Source organism: Cryptomeria japonica, chromosome 3 (assembly GCF_030272615.1).
Source record: "Cryptomeria japonica chromosome 3, Sugi_1.0, whole genome shotgun sequence".
In the NCBI taxonomy this organism is placed as follows: domain Eukaryota; kingdom Viridiplantae; phylum Streptophyta; class Pinopsida; order Cupressales; family Cupressaceae; genus Cryptomeria; species Cryptomeria japonica.
The window spans coordinates 944,742,422-944,760,237 of NC_081407.1; the positions used below are offsets into that span (position 1 = coordinate 944,742,422).

The 17,816-nt window shown below is 36.8% G+C and overlaps 1 protein-coding gene across 4 annotated transcripts in view; it reads right to left on the reverse strand.

The window, feature by feature from the left end:
- The window catches only part of LOC131072958 (probable DNA helicase MCM8), a 194,022-nt gene that overhangs the window by 164,563 nt on the left and 11,643 nt on the right, over positions 1-17,816 (reverse strand). For 3 of the 4 annotated variants that reach the window (XM_058009278.2, XM_059217027.1, XM_058009277.2), the window contains 4 exons: positions 5,999-6,139; positions 5,679-5,790; positions 5,329-5,551; positions 5,028-5,191 (listed from right to left, as the gene is read on the reverse strand). In XM_058009278.2, the coding sequence (XP_057865261.1) occupies positions 5,028-5,191; positions 5,329-5,551; positions 5,679-5,790; positions 5,999-6,139 (640 nt within the window). Of the gene's footprint in view, positions 1-5,027; positions 5,192-5,328; positions 5,562-5,678; positions 5,791-5,998; positions 6,140-17,816 lie in introns of those variants that run through there. The other variant, XM_059217029.1, reaches the window with a different exon arrangement.

A 17,816-nucleotide genomic window follows, 5' to 3' on the forward strand; every position in this document is an offset into this window, starting at 1 on the left:
GCAAGTAAACTTGTAATGGGTAAAGAGAATGAATGTATGACAAGTGGTAAAAAATGGGATTTTGATATAGGGGAAATGAAGCTTATGACAAAGACAACAAGTGCGGATGGTTATGAATGGATTTTAAAGAACTTTTTTCATTTTGACCACATGAAAAATGGGAAAAATTTTCACTTGAAATCAGGTTTTAAAACCCGAAATTGAGTGGATAGGCTTCATAACAACTTTGAACTTTGAAATTTTGGCAAAAGAGGATTAAATCTTTTCAACCAAAGGGAAAAACTAACATTTCCATCTTACTTACAATCCGATTTTTAAAACCCGAATGCAAGTAGATGGGAATAATACAAAGGGGAAAAACAATGCAATCTCCAAATTGCATTCAAGATTTGGATAAAATGGGAAAAAACTCTCTCAAACCCGAATTGAAACAAGAGCAAAACACATACCTATCATGATCAATTAAGGAATTTAAAACAACAAAAATGAAAACAAAACAAATCTAAAAATAAAACATACCTTGCTTGTTCAAGATGCCCTTCAAAGAGATGAAATAACTTTGAAAGAAACAATCAGCTCCTTAAATAGAAGGCAAAATCAATACATTGGAACCCTTGTGTGAACAAAGCAAACTTAGATTGAAACTTCATGCACAAAAAGACGGCATGAAAGGAGGAGCAAAAACACCTTGGAATGATTTTGCAAACCCACGCTTGGAAAGAAGAAGACAAAACGCCTTACAATGGAGATGAAATCGCCCCAACACGTGCTACAAAAGCTGCCATGAAGGGGAAAAAACGTGGCTCCAAAACAGTAAAAACGCCTCCCAATCAGGAAAAAACATGGCCCATAAACCAGCGAAAAAGAAACAAGAATGACACGCATCCTTCATTCAACGCATTTCTCCATGAAAATCGGATTCAAAGCCATGAAAAACGGATTCTTGGGAGCAAGAATGCAGGTTGGGTTCTTGGTTTACAAATGCAAGTCAAAAATGCCCTTCAAGAGATGTAATCGGGTTTTCAAATCCCCTTTACAAGTTTTAATAACTTCACTTTTTCAACTCCTAAAGCAAATTCGGGTTTGTGAGAGGAAAGAGCAAAAAGAAATGCCATTACAACTTGTAATAGGGAAATAAAATCCCTATCACAAGTTGAAAATAAAACTTGTAATAAGGAAATAAAATCCCTATTACAACTTAAAATCTAAGTTACTGGTTCCAGTTCGGATTCAGGTTCGAATTCGCAGATTCGGCAAAAAAAAAAAAAAACTTGGGTACGAATATAGGTACGGGTACGGATTTGTCCGTACATATATATATATAAATATATATATATATATATATATATATTTATTTTATTTTTTATATATATATGTTCAAACTTCAAACATCAAAATTATATATGTTCACAGTTCCCAGTTCATCAACAATCTAGCCAACTTTAGACTAGTTGTTTTGAATGAGAGAAACCAGTTTCATAAGGTTGGCCTATCAAATCTATCCAGCACCACACTGAAAAAAAATCATGACCCTCATACCTGAGGCAAGCACATTCAATAACCCCTTGTTTACACTCAGCTAGGCAACTGAGGACAGTAGAAAATATTTCAGATCAGGGAATCCATACAAGGTATCATCCAGCTCAGGTAGGAGACTGTTCATACATCTCATTACAATTTTTTAGAGTACTATAAAGGTTTCCATACTTGGTCTAACTTTGGATCTGCAGAGCAACAAATAGTTGTAATTCTGTTATTCCAGAGATAATAATAAAACAGTTAAGTTGTCCTCATTTATTTATCTGTTCCTTTATAATTAATTTAAGTTGCAATCTAGATAATTAATTTAAGTTGCAATCTAGCTATGTGAATCCAGGGGGAATAATATTTGTCAGTTGTAGTTTGTTGTGTTGAAAGGTCAGTGAAGTTTGGATAGTGTCACAATAACCCTAGGACGTTACACCCAGATCCTCCTTCTTTCAACCTAGGTCCCACCCGGGTCCTGCCCAGGTGGCTGGGTTCCCTATGGGTCCTGCCACACAGGACCCATAGGGAACCCAGCCGCCTAGGCAGGACCCGAGTGGGACCTAGGTTGAACCAGGCTCGGACCAGGACCGGGCATGAACCAGGACCAAGACCTGGGCATTTTAGGGAAGAACCGATAACTGAGCTTAAAATCACTTAAGTAGGAACTTTTATAAGAAATTACAAGTTCTTTTTAAACTTATAATTTTAAATTCAATTGTAAATTGTCCAAAAAGTTCCTACAATGACTTAAAAGACATAAAAAGCAAAGGGGAAAATAAAAAGTAAGTTACAAGTTACAAGTTACAAGTTTACAATAGAGTGCACTTGTAATTGTTTTAAAATTTCCCTACAACACAAAAATAGAAGAAAACTCCTAACCTACAATAAAGGGAAAATTTCCCCCCTGCAGTCAGGAAGGAAAAACCCAAAATTGAAGAAAGGACATAGCAAATGAACTCAAAACGCAATGAAATTTGAAACGCAGATCGAGGACCATAAGCGAAAAATTTTGCCTCGGGAAGCATGCCTTAGAGTAAAAATTTTCATTTTTCAACAAAAATTTTAAAGGGGTTGTCTATTTTTGTGAATACAAAAATATGGATAACAAAGATTCTTTTGTACTCAATCATATAAAAGAGAATTATACAAGCTGCATTTTCATTGTTAATCCCTAGTTTGGGAGCATAAGCTGTAATACTTATTCATTCGTATTTAAGTTAAGCAAGGTTGATGAATCTTGAATAAATATATATGCATTGTCTTTATTGAAAAGGGGAGTACCATTAATAATTCTCAAAAATTTATATTAGATTAATAAAGACTCTTCCTTAATGCAATTCTTGTGAAATAAAAGTTCTTACCATGTACCAAGTTCATTAAAGAACAGTAGTATTGTTTCTTTTGAGATATTTCCTAGTCATTTGAGAAAGGAATTAAATGCATGTTAACATGCAACAAACAAGGGAAGCTATAGTCTCCTAAGCTCGCATGTATGCATAAAAGTGCAAGGGTATTGTACGTTTGTGTATACATACAAGAGTAAGGGTACCATTGAGTTTCTTTATGTGCACCACATTAGTTAAGACACTAGAAATCGGATTGAAACCATTAAGGACAGCAAGAAAGCTGAACTATATTTAAGTTTCTTACATATTAAGCGATTTTCATGTTGTAACCCATGACATACTAGATGAATAAGAACTCTCTGTAAGAGTCTTTTTGGCCAGTAAAGCTGAAACCAAGTCAAAACTAGAACATAAACCAAGTCAATAAAGGTCATAGAAAAAGTTGATGGGATAAACAAAAAGTTGTATTGTTCTCTAGTTTCTTTATAATCTCACCAAGTCATGAGAATATGAAGGGTGATAAATTGCATGGTTCTTAACCTGAATGCCTACAATCAATGAGATGAGATTATATCTTTCTTTATGTTTGTACATTTGTTGTCATGAGAACAATAGCCAGGGTCAATGAATCCAAGTACACATGACCAGAGATTCCATTACTACCTTGTTGTTTGAGTCTGAGTTTGAAACTATAGGATGTTTGAAGTACCCAAATTGAGTAAGGGTGTGTGAACGGTTGACAGCACTTCTTGAAATGTGATATTTGTATAAAATTTTGGCCAAAGTGACACAAAAGTCTGCTTGTGTCTTGTTAGTTCACTATTCAGTTGCATAGTCCAATCAATTGGTCATGTTTAGTTAGAAGGTTGTCTATAGTTGTAACGTCAACTGGTACTATGTAGGATACCACACCAGACTCAGATGGCAAACCTTGACCAATTCCCTTGGTTGTACCCTTGTGAAGGGTAGGGACACTTCCTGTAGGAAGGAATGCAGGGGGTCGCCAGGTCCATAGTTGGAGGAAAAGCACTCGAGTGATGCTCTTCATCTTATAGATTTACATCGAGGCTTGAGATATAGATCAGTTATTCCAAAAACTAGTAGACTCTAAACTCTCTAAACTTTGTTATGTTTATTTGAAATGTATGATATTATTGAAAGGAAAAGATTATGTTATTCATAATGAGTAAATCATAGTATTTCAGAGTTTTTCTAATGCAATACATTGAACTATATCATGGCAAGTTGAAAAGTTATTTCAATGTTAGAAATTTTTCATATGCAATTTTACATGTATCATTTTACATTATCTTGTAGTAAAAATAGTTACTTTCCATGTAAATAAAATCAAGATGTTACACAAAACAGCAAACCTGATAAGAATAGGCAGCTCTAAAAATGATGTGCTAGGGCATCACAAACTAAAGCCCTTCCACCGAAACACACCCTACTGACTAGGGGGAGCCCGTATGTCTCTCCAAAATCAGGGTTACTCAAGGGTTTCAAACCTCGAGCCAAGAGATTGCAGTAGCAATAGAAAAAAGTTTGATCACATAATAATGAGCTCCAAGAGAACCCTAAAATGTTATATAATGACTCCCAAAAGAATGATTTAATCTCAGCCATGGAGTCATCGCAAGCCCAATCTAGTGCTCCAAATAAAACCCTCAAAAATGAGCCATTCGGCTCCTTATTTTCCAACACCCCCTTGTCCTTTTTGGCACATGTTTAATAAAAAACACTCAAAGTACATTTCGCTTAACTCATTAAACTCAAAAGGGGGAAATATCAAGTCTTTAGGCTAAGAGTCACTTAAATTGCATAAAAAGGTGTGCCCACAACTTAAAATCACTTCAGTTGCATAAAAAGATGTGCCCACAGCTTAAGAATAGAATAGAGAACAAGCCACAGACTCTAAAACTTACCCAATGATGCTCTCAGTCCTCTTCCTCTTAGGTTTTCCAAGGAAAGGACAGCCAATGCATAGTTAAGCCTAATGGCTTTAGTTGAGAACAATAGAGTTTTTGCATTAAATTACCAATTGCAGAAAGATATATTTTGATCAAATCTAAGAAAATGAACAAATGATATTCTAAAGCTATGTGATTTCTAAACAAATAGAAGAGCTCTTAACATAAAGATTCACTATTATACCTCCACCAACATCAATGTCAGTGTTGATTACTTTTACAATCCCACAAACTGTAACCACATCACCGGGTATGCATGCATCTACCAGGTCTTCAGTTAATTCACACTCTACAGTTCGTGGCATTCTGCCCTCTTCATGATTTTCAGCCTGCAAGAGCTCCTGTATTCTGCATGCATTATGACATACATCAACACTTCTATCTTCAGAATCTCATGCAATGAAAATTTAAGTTTTACTCAAGAAAATTCTGTAAAATAGGTCAACTATTAGTAATTGCCAATCATTAAAAACCTGAAAACAAACCTGATTTTCTGAAAATCGAGTGTCTGTGCAGCAGATCTGACAGGAAGAAACATTTTGCTTTTGCAACCATGAAGAATACAACTTGTTGGTGGGGAGTATTTCCCATCAGAAAAACGACGTGAGATGGTTGATCCACATTTTGTGCACAAAAAATTCATTTGTATCACCAAAGGTTTCACTACGCTCATTCTTACAACTGTGCCACGCACTGATACAAGTCTTCCTGCAGATTTCTTTTGAAAGTGAAACTCATTATGCAGAATTGAGGTTCGTATAAATATTGGAAAACATTGGACACTTTAATTCAAATAAGCAATACAGAAAATAAAAAACATAGAAGAAAAAGTTACCAATAAAGGCAGCTTTCAAATTCTTAAGTGCCAACATGGAATCAGGATGATTATATAATCTAATGTTAATTTTTCCAGGATAGTCTCTTTGCTTGTCTCCACATGATAATACCTGTTTGACAGAATGAACCATTTTCAAATAAGTATTGAGATGCTAGAAGAAAAAAGGTAAACTTTCTAATTGATTCAAATTGATTTATTTCCTTGCATTGGAATTTGTAAAATACTACACAGATCAAAAACAACATAGAAAAGAACACTCTAAAACAAAACAAAACCAGAAATTTTAAAAACTAACAACAGAATCAATGATGGAATACCTCATGGATAGCTGCTGCCATGCACAATAGAGCCTCTTTAGGAACAACCTCAAGTGCTGCATAGAATTCCATAATTGTGCACTTTTTCTGGAAGTCTAAGAAATCTACAGGTAAGAAGCATAAGCCATCTTCATGGCTCACCTGTTACAGGTCAATAGAAACTCTTCATGTCTCATCAATTCCTATTAAGCAACATATTTCTTAGTGACACATCGAATAACTTCAAACGCGACAAATGAAAAATACTTTATTCTAGGCATACCTTTCCTTGGTATTGTCTTGTTCTAAGCACTCAATATATATCAGTTATTTTAACTTTTCATTGAAATCTCCAAGTTTTAGCTCCCAATTAAGAACAAAATCATGATATGGTGCTTGGCATATCGGATCACTTCAAAGCACACTCTAAGCCCCACCACCCACAGCAAAGAGAAGTATATGGGGATTAAAAAACCCAATCTTTGCCTACAATTAACCCTAGTATATGGTGTATTTCGTTAGCATTTTCCATATGTGCAACAAGGTACATGGACAATCAGATACTGCAGTTCTTTTTCTCGAGAACATATCACAGTGAATCCATGATTACAGGCCATTATTTGATAAAACTGTGATTTAATCACCAGAAAACCACACACCTGTCTGCCATATAAAATTTGGATTTTTTCATCTGCAGTTCATTTTTACTGTCCACATTTTAATTTTTCAAGAGCAGATTGAGAGTCCAGTGAAGCAACATTTCTTGAGATCAGGAAGTCCATACTTCTATAAATAAGTCTTCTAATGATGCATTTTTTTTATTTATTGTCTCCTAACCCATATTATGTTGTGATGGAATGGCCAAGAGACAAGTTCAAAACTAACAAAAAGTCGAAACTTCATTGACAAAGTAAGGCGAATCCATCTTCAAGTACAAGCAAAGTTCCAGGGATTGTTATTATTTCAATTTGTACCTTCCAATGCAACACAAAACATAAATGTAAAATTGTGTACATTAGAACTCTTATTCAAATTAGAAGGAGAAGCTCCCTGTAACAAAAACTAAACTAATCTAAACAATATGTAGTTGTCATTTACAATCTATCTGATGTTTCATGAGATGATTCAAGCGTAACAAACATATCAAAGGGTGTGTTTTTAAGCATACAATACAAACAAACTTAAAAATAACTAACACGCTAATGTTGTTTAGCTCATAGTAAAGACTAAGCAACGCAAGTACAACACAAAGATTGAATAGGTTTAAACACAAGGATACAAACCCTTCAGTAAACTGAATTAATTGAATTAAGGAATTACATACAAAACAACAATCTCAAATTTTGAGTCAAACTGCAATACAAAGCTTGCAAGCTCACTAAAAGCAACTTAATTTACCTCAATACATATGTATTATAAGCTAAGCATGATAGTTGCATTCAAAGCTACAACTACTAATTTAACATCTACTATAATACAAAGCTTTCAATAAATGTTAAGCAATATTCAACTCATAAAAGCACAATAACACAAAACATCTCAACAACAATTTAGAAGCAAGATAGGCATTACTAAATTCTATTGATTGAATTATATTTAATACATATAAAACCTAAGTATCTAGAGCACTTATTACTGTGTTTAACAGTGTTTTGTGTGAAAGAAAAAGCTAGCACTCCTACACTAACAATAGAAAGCTAAGCTTATTATGTGAATTTGACCATAAATACTAAATCTAACACAAACAATCCTCGTGGACAACTATCAGCCTAATAATAGCCTTGTAGAAGCTCACCTAAAAATAACTTCTAAAAATAGACTTCTCGAAATATGTTCATCTCCTTAAAAACTAGAGGTATAGCCAAAAACAACAACTATTTTTAGCTCGGGCAAAAGATAGATTTTCTGATAGTTGACTCTTGGAGTGATTCTAATGAAGCTTCTCTATTCTGATCATGGAGGGTCTTCTAACAAAACAGCAAAACTCTAACAATTCATCACAATGTTTTGAAATTGAAAACCTTTCTTTAGCAAACCCTAGCTCTAAATTTGCAACTTTAAATGGTCTGCAACTGTAGAGTTTGATAGCAGGTTGCCTAACGTTGAAAAACTCAGTGTTGTTGTAGGAATGCTATGAACACAAACAGCTCAAAACCTTCAAACTCTATCATAAAACATGAAATATTTCTCATAAAATGAATAGATTAGCTGTTCAAAGACTGTATTTGCTCACAAATCGAGATGAAATGATAATTGAAATTCATCATTATAGAGACTGAAACCATTATTCTTAATCCTCCACAACCTTAGACATCTGAATATCCCCAAAGGTCTTGTCACCCATATCTTGAAATAGTTTGTCCTTCATTAGACACAAACATCATGGACCTTGAAGCATTTTGTATTAAGGATGATACCTTCTTATTATTTGTTTTTTTGTAATGAATTATACGCCACGAAAACTGTTAAAACACAAGAAACTCCATTGCGACTTTGAGGTATTACAAAGTGATGAAAAGACATGCACATTTATATGATAAGTTTTCATTTTTAGTTGAACTTCCATCATTGCTGATTAAGACTAATGAAGATCAAGGGTCGGATTCAATCAGCACCCCTCTCCTCTACATACAAGTTGCTTTTTCCTTGTTTTTTCTATTTAAAAACTTGAGATATTCCACTGCTGGGCATCCCCCTATTTGTAACAAACCCTGCTTGTTTTTGAAAGGTCGTAACAATATACAAGGGTCATAGCTTTTAGTCCAAATATGATCAGCCTCTATTCTCGGAGTGCTCCTTGACATTTATCTACAAGATTTTCATATAATGCAGTGTCCTCAACCAAATATTTTCAGATCTGAAATATACTCAGCAAATATAACATAAAAAATATGGAAATTACCCCTACACAAGTTTAAAGCCAAAATATTGAAATACATATTGTTGATTTTACAGAAACTATGCCATAGATTTATTCAATGTTCGCACACATGGAATCAACCGAATCAAAATGTTGGAGCAGATTTATATTGATCAAATTACAACAAAATGCTGTTTCAACTTGGAAATTAAAGTGAGCCATCTGATAACAAGATCTACAAATAAACTATGAATGTTGTAGTTTCCTTCTACACAAGCTTGCAATCACAAATATTACAAACTATGTTGTAAATCTAACAAAACCTTGAAGTGCACAATACAACCTCTACATGAGATTTCCCTCAAGAAGCCAAAGGGGTTTCTCCTCTAAATCTATAAGAATACAAGGTTTTCATCCTCAAATGGATAGATAAACGCATGGCTCAAACTATTTTGATAGAGTTTTGGTATGATAGAATAAAATGCCAACAATGAAGAAACTACCTCCAATTTATAAAGATTTGGGGGCTAAACTTGGGCAGCCAAAATTCCAACAACCCTCTAACTAAATGTAACTAGTAACTCCTCCATAAAAGCTTGTCATAGAATATACTAACAATATCAGAAGTTGGTACCCCATCAAAAGAATAAAATATTTTTTCAGGTACCTGTTGTGACGTATTCACACATCGCCCCATTGCAAATGGGGACCCCTGCTTTTTGCTTTTTAGGGTTTTGTCTGTTAGCCTTTGCGTTTTCAGTGTCGCCAAGGGGATCACCTGGATAGCAGGTTCTACTTGAGTGAGGTCAAGTTGATAAGTGATGAAGTCTGGAAGGTCCTGATCCTGAAATTTGGCTAAGTCTGAAAGTCCTGGTCCTGAAATTTGGCTAAGTCTGAAAGTCCCGGTCTTGAAATTTGGCTAAGTTTGAAAGTCCTGATCCTGAAATTTGGCTAAGTCTGGAATGTCCTGATCCTGAAATTTGACTAAGTCTGGAAACTGAAAAACCTCCAAAAACTAGATTTTGCAATATAACTCCTGGAGGTCTGAAACCACTCTCAAACATCCTGAAAGTATATATGGAATATAACTTAAAGTATGAGTCTTTCTTCTTTCTTATACTTAAATGTTATATTCCATAAAATTATCCTGACAGAGAGTTCAAAAAAGTCAAATTTCGCTCCTGACCCTTCCTGGGGGTCCAAAGCGAATTTCGCTCCTGACCCTCTCAGGAGGTCCAAAGCGAATCTCGCCCCTGACCCTTCCAGAGGGTCCAAGGCGAAAATCAACCTAGGACTCATTCCTGGCCTTATTTGACCAAATTTTGACTTGCAAGGCATCTTTGAGGACAAAACACTTGTTTGGATGAAAAATGAGTAAATGAAGAATTTTGGCCAAGATTAGAAATTTCGCTCCTGACCCTTGCTGAGGGTCCAGAGCGAAATTCATTGTAGACATCATATGCCAACACGCTTGAATTTGAAACCTTGTTCCTGGCCTTGAAAATGATCTTACCTTGCCCTGTGAAGTGGTTTGAAACTAAAAGATTGAGCAATTTAGCCTAGATTGTAAATTTCGCTCCTAACCCTTGCTGAGGGTCCAGGGCGAAAATGTTGTTCAAGTTTATTTCTCGCTAATTTTGGCTAACTCGTTTTGTGCAGGGTTTTCCGGAGAGAAGATTGGACGTTATTGAATGCATTTGAAAGTTTGAAAGTTTGAAAAAAGGTGAATTTTGGGCAACAAAGAGAAAATCGCTCCTGACCCTCTCTGAAGGCCCAGAGCAAAAATTTCAAAGGCACGATTTTCTTGCAAGGACAAAGCGATTTTATGATTGAAATGAATGAGGAAGGGTGTGTTTTGCCCGTTGAAGATAATTTGGAGGGCTAACAAAAGATGGATAAGCTTGAATTTGCAAAATCGCTCCTGACCCTCACTCAAGGCCCAGGGCGAAACACCTAATATCCAACCTTTTTCTCCAAAATTGAGCAAAGCTAAGCTTAGGCACAAGTTAGAAACGGTGTTTGCAATGCCTTGAAGTGGAATTGAGATGCTGAGAGTGCAAATTTTGATGACAATAGGGAAAATCGCTCCTGACCCTCTCCAAGGGTCCAAGGCGAAATTTTCAAGAGTTCTCACTTCCCTTGTATTTCGAGATGGTATTTTGTTTCCAAGACTCAAAAGGGAGTGAAGAATGATATTCTACACCTTGAGGGTAATTTGAAGTTGAAGTGATCAAGAATTTGTGCAAAAGACTCAAAATCGCTACTGACCCTCACTGAAGGCCCAGGGCGAAATTTGCAAAACCAACAACTTCCCTTCAAGATTGCACTAAGGCAAGGTTGTGCTAAGGTGGAGGGGTCCTCCAAAACATGATGAACAAGGATTTACCTCCAAAACTTGATGATCTTAGCCTAATTTGCAAAAGTCGCTCCTGACCCTCACTGGAGGCCCAGAGCGAAAATCTTTGAAGCCCCTATTTTGCATTGCAAAAGCAAATCAAGCATGCATGGAATGAGTAAAGGAGATCATTGCTTACCCCACAAGGAGAATTGACAATTAAAAGATGAAGGATTTTTGCCTAGGCAGGACAAAATCGCTCCTGACCCTCTCTGAGGGTCCAGGGCGAAAAAACCCTAAATACACTTTCCTCCTAAAGATCAAATGAAATCAAATTCAAAACTCCAATGAGAGATGCCATTTAAATGCCTAGATGAAGTTTTGGACAAGAAAAATGAGGTATGCAAGGCCTAAATTGAAAGTTCGCTCTTGACCCTTGCCAAGGGTCCAAGGCGAAGTTAGTGGCATTCTTTATTTTTACATTATTTGAGCATGATATTCTTAAAAATTCACCAAATTTACTCACTTCGAAGCCTTTGGAAGATTAAATCAAATTCGCATTAAATTAAAGACATTTCAATTTAATAAATTAATTTTGTACCTTGAAATAATCAAAATAAGCATCTTAGAGGTATTAAAATTAATTTAAATAATTAAAAAATTAAAGGTTGAGCGCACAAGGCATTATTTTGTCTTTATTTATCAAGTCGGCCTTCTTCTTGGTGGTTTTTTATTTTATTTTAAGGCTTAATTGCTAGGTCGGCCTCAACAAGAATCAAGGTAAGCGCTCTATATAATGGGAGAGGTTCTTTAGCAAATTCAAATCATTCTTGCATTATCTCTCATGCGAACTTGAAGAGCATATTTTGAGAAGTGAAATCCAGAAGATTGAAGGTGAAATTAAGCAAGTTTGAAGGTGAATTTCCAGATTTTGGAGAAGCTAGTGGAAGGTAAAGCTCTTTTGAAGGCTAAAGGAGGCGTACTTCATCCAAGGGAGGGCTATAAATCTTGCCCAACAAAATCCAGTCTTCTTCCTTCATTTTTCAAGGTTTTGTACTTAAATACTCAAGGGAAGGTATGAAGAATTACTTTTTTGAAGATCTCATTCAAGACTTATTGTGATCCCATTGCAATTTTGTAAAATCTAAGCCTTGAAAATCCAATTTCCATTCATGATTAATTTGAAAATGTATAGTTCTTGATTTATCATGATTTTTTTTCAAATTAATAGCTTAAGTTTTACCTTTGAAAGGTCTTAAATTTCATGCTTTGAGGTTTGATGCTCAAAAGACCAACTTTAATATTTTGTGTAGGCATCAAATGGAGATCCCGGAATTGGAAAATCAAGCCAAATCAAGGACGGTCTCCTCCAAGAAGATCAAGCAAGGATAAGGGCGACCTCCTCTAGTCAAGCATCGACAAGGACGGCCTTCTTCAATCCGGCATCATCAGGAATAACTTCTTCCAATCCAGCATTCCAAGGCGAGATACATCATCATCCTGCAAATCAAAGACAAAAGAAGTCAGAGCAAAGGGTTCGTTGAAGAAGCAGATAGTTCCAGAAGAGTTAATTAAAGCTAATTTCTCAACATTATCAAATTTGCATCAACCAAGTGTCAGACGAGTTGGCATCCTAGTCATCACTTCTCCAGTCAGTATGGTCCACCTCAGCATGTCCAGATTCAATGTACCTAACTCATGGAAGGTGGCACAAACTTCGATGTACCTACCCCAGCTATCTATTGGTCGAATTTTTCAGAGAAGACATGTGTCCTAAAGATGTAATTTTATCATTGGTCAAGCATTAAATGTTATGTAATGGTTGTAACAAACCCTAATTAGGGTTTTCATTATTGAATCTTGGCCATTGATCTCAAATTGATCTTAGCCATTGAATTGTATTAAGGGCACTATATAAGCCCCGGCTCTTCATTTGTAAAGGCTAATAGAAGGTAGTTAAGGAATAGTTAGTCATTAGTAGTTAGAAGGTGAATAGTCAGTTGATAGAATAGCAATTAGAGTAGAATAGGAGGACAAGGCAAGAAATTGTTGCCATTGATTGTAAACAAACTCCATTTTCATTGAATTAATGGTGAAGTGTGTCGTTTCTTGCAATATGCATGGTTTCTTGTTGAATCTTCAATTCTAGATGGTAGATGATTAGATCGAATGAAGGAAATTGTTGAATGCACCTGTGTGGAATCCGTTTAATCCATACCACTAGCCTCTTACTAATTGTAAGGACGCCTTGCGTGGTCAACTGGAACAAATGAGCTTAATCATAAGTTGTTACACGTCTATTGTTTCATGCATTTTCTTGAATGGTGATCATTGTCAGATGGTGTACGATTTAAACATATTAGAAGCATCCCTTAGAAGATCGCATTGAGTTGGTGTCGAATTGATCAAGCTTGATGGTGAGACCCAGCCCAGTAGGACTCCACTAAGTCATTCATCCATCTTCTTGCATTCTAGGTAGTAGAGTAAACTTCCTGAACCTTGCATCTTTTGTCGTTTGTTTGTCTTCCAGTTAGTTAGTAGGACTTGTGATTCCAACAAATCAGACGTTCAGTCATCAAGTGTAAGTCCCCTTGTGATTCCAGCAAATCACATCATACCACAGAGAGCTTATCCACACGTAGAGATCCTACAGCAAAGAACCTTGAAGTCATCCCGATTGATCCTTTTCGCGACATCTTCAGCATTCGGAGACTTTATTCAAGAGAGGATAAGATACTTAGGTATTTTATTCTGTGTTTTGGTCGTGTACAAAATACACGTCAAAGGTACCCCAACTTGGTGAGGTCCTAACTCCTAGCCTAGTGGTTGAAAATCAAACTTATTTGATGTGCTGGAAAGATTTGAAGAAGAACTATGCTTGAAAACGAAAAATACAAGGATTTTTTAAACAAAACAAGGCCCAAAAATGCTCTGAAGACCTCCAAAAAGCAATTTATGAAAATGCAGAAAATACCAAAATACTAAATATTAAATTGAATTAATTTCCCATCACTTTCCATAAGCCCACGAGAAACATGAAATGGGCTTTTGTGTAATATCCCCAACAATTTTTTTTTTGTTTTTTAACAGCTTTACAAACACACCAATCACCCGTTAGGGTTAGAAACTTAGAATAATGCGATCCAAACCAACTGAAAAGAACCCTACACCTTTTGATCACCAAGAGCCCAGACTGGGAGGGTGAGAGCATACAATGACAGGGGATCGTTAGATGCAACACTGAAAAACTAACTACAATATTGGGCAGCAAGCCAGCCCCTTCCACTTTCCAGCAAGTAAAAACAAGGAAACTTGGCAATAAACCAGCCAAGGAAACAAGAACACAAACAAACACAAATCATTCTACCGTGATATTTCAGCGGGGGGACTTATCACCAAACGAACTCAACTCAACCGCTTAAGCAGCGAGAGGACAATTACAAACAAAAATCACTCGACCGCTTATGCAGCGGGAGGACTGAACTACAAACTAAATTACAAACATTAAAGGCGGCCAAGCCAGCCTCTTCTACTTATGCAGTGGGAATTACAATGAAGTTCTTCAGATACGATAGAGGTTAGTACTCCTAACCAACAATTACAATGATGAGTACAATGAAGTATCAATGAACAAAACACTGAAAACTCAGAGAATTACAAGCTAAAACACGATTAGACAAATCTGATATAAAAATACCAGCACTCCAGCGAGAGTCCAGCAACACTGAAAAGCTCACCAACTCCTCCAAACAGCTCCGAATCGCGAGAGATATGATCTAGGCGACCAAAATAGGAGCAGAAAACCACACCAAAAACACTGACAAAGAGTGGAACGCAACCCGAGGCATCCCCCGGAAGGGGCGGCCAGCATTAGGAGTTCGATTTGCCACTAAAAATCAGAATGCACACCAAAATAGAAGAATGATCGCCCTCCAAATACACTTCCAATGAGCCAATACCCAGAATGATGGGTCGCACAGGCAGGGAGATATGAACAATTCTTTGCTTCAGCCACACCAAACCAGCAACACAGAAAAACACTCCACTCTGAAATTCTAAAACACACACACTGAAATCTTCACCAATAACACACTACTCAGCTAGGTACTTGTTGTGACGTATTCACACATTGTCCCATTGCAAATGGGGACCCCTGCTTTTTTGCTTTCTAGGGTTGGTCTTCCTGGCTTAGTCTTTTAGGTTCTTGATTATTAAACTTTGCATTGGTGAGTTGCCAGAGAGATCATTGGAGATAGCAGGGTCTGCTTGAATTGAAGTGGGTCAGTAGGTGGTCCAGGTCAGGGCCTCTTTGAAACCCTTCCCTTGGTTAGGCCTGGGTCTTGTTTCTAGGGTCGAGTTTGATTGAGTTTGAGGAAGTCATTGTATCATGCTAGGAGTCTTGCCTTTTGAGACCTATGCCATTGAGTCAAGTCAAGGATGCCTTGGACATTAAGTTGAGCAAATTTTTGATCGTGGACAATGAGGAATTTGAGTGAGAACCTCAATTTTGCTCCTGACCCTCTCAAAGGGACAAGAGTGAAATCTTCCTTAGCTCTCTTTGCCTTCCTATTTTGGATTAAAACTTCACTTTAAGGCATGGATTGGGGGGAAATTAGCTTCAATTCACCCTTGGAGATGCCTTGGACAAACTTAGACTTGGAAATTTGGAGAAAAGGTCAAGAATTTGAGCATTATTGCAAAATTCACTCCTGATCCTTCCAAAGGGTCTAGGGCGAATTTCTCTAAAAACCTCTCCTGCTTCTAACATGGGTTAAAATCCTTGATTCCACGCCTTGAGTGAATGAAAAATGATCTATCCATGCCTTTGGAAGTGAGTTGCAACCAAGTGAGATGAGGAAAATTGGAGAATTTGAGCTAAAAAGCAAAATTTCGCTCCTGACCCTTCCAAAGGGTCCAGAGCAAAATTCCTCTTTAGATCCTGTCCTTCCAAGGGTACCTAAGCGAAATTGTCAGGATGTGCTTTTGATCCAACATTTTGAACTAGGTGCCTCCTTAAGGTGATTTGTTAGCATGTTCCAAGGCCAGGGCAATGTGAGTGAAGGTGAAGTTTGAATGTTCGATTGATGTCCAAGACTAATCCTTCAAAATTCGCTCCTGAACCTTCCAAAGGGTCCAGAGTGAAATCCTTAGAAAGGCTTAATTTCTCACCAAAAACATTGAGTGGACATCACTTTGAGGGCAATTTGGCTCAAGTATGGAAAGGAAAGGATCAAAGTTCAAGCCTAAGGCAAAGTTATAAGTAAAATGAAGTGTGAATTGAGCCCTAAAGCAGCAAATTCGCTCCTGAACCTTTCGAAGGGTCCAGAGCGAATTTCTTCAAGAAGCCTTGTACCTTGCTCAAACCTTTGAACTAATCCATTCCCAAGCATTTTTGAAGGCAATTGACTTGATCTTGGTAGGGTAAGGGTGGAAAAGACAAGTCCAAGGCGAATTGAGTGTGAATAGAGTCTAGAAAAGCAAATTTCGCTCCTGACCCTTCCAAAGGGTCCAGAGCGAAATTCCTAGAAGGACTACCTATTTCGCCTAATGCACCCAAAAGATGTTGTTTTAAGCTAAATTGAGGGCAAATTGACTTGATGGTGATAGAAGGAGGTTTGAAAAGTTAAGTTCAAGGCAAAGAAATGATGAATGGAAGATGAATGGCATCAAAGGAAGAATTTCGCTCTTGACCCTTCGAAAGGGTCCAGAGCAAATTCTCCTGCCTAAAACCCATATTGGTTCCTTGATTTGGTCAAAGTTTTTGCTCCTATGGCATGGTGGAGAGAGGATTGATGTATACTTGCCTTGAGAAGTGGATTGGAGCAAAGGAAATTATGGAATTGAAACTGAATGACAAATTTCGCTCTTGACCCTCTCAAAGGGTCTAGAGCGAATTTCTTCTAAGCTCCTGACCCTTCCAAAGGATCCAGAGCGAAATTCTCCAAAGGACCTAATCCCTCACTAGAAACATTGAATGGTGGTCATGCATGGCAAGAAAAGAATTCAAAAGTCAAGTCTAAGGTAAAGATGAATGAAAAGAAGGAAGAATTGGGCCTAGAGGAACAAATTCGCTCCTAACCCTTCCAAAGGTACAAGAGCGGATTTCTCAAAAACGTTTACTTTCCTCCCAATTTTAAAACAAATTGCCCTCAAGGTCTTTCCTAAGATGGTTTGAAGCTAAATTAGATGAACAAGCAAGCTAAGAGGAAATTTTATCAATGCCTAAGCCCTATTTACCAAAATTCGCTCTTGACCCTTCCAAAGGGTCCAGAGCGAATTTTCTTGGAGGTCTTGTACCTTGCCTAAGCCCTTGAGCAAAGCCTATTCCTAAGCATTTTTTAGGGCAAAAGACTTATTTTTTATGAGAAAAGGATGAGAATGAATTTTTATGAAGGAAAATTTAGCATGAAAGACAATTTCGCTCATGACCCTCACAAAGGGACCAGAGCGAATTTTTCTAAGACCCTCCTTTTTGCTTCAAATATGAACTAATTTCATGCCTTGGAACCTCAACTAGGACGTTATCATGCCTTGGAGACAATTGAAGTATAAAAAAATGATGAGAAAGTGAAGAATTTGTGCAAAATGCAAAATTTGCTTCTGACCCTTTTAGAGGGTCCACAACAAATTTCATTAGGTTCTTG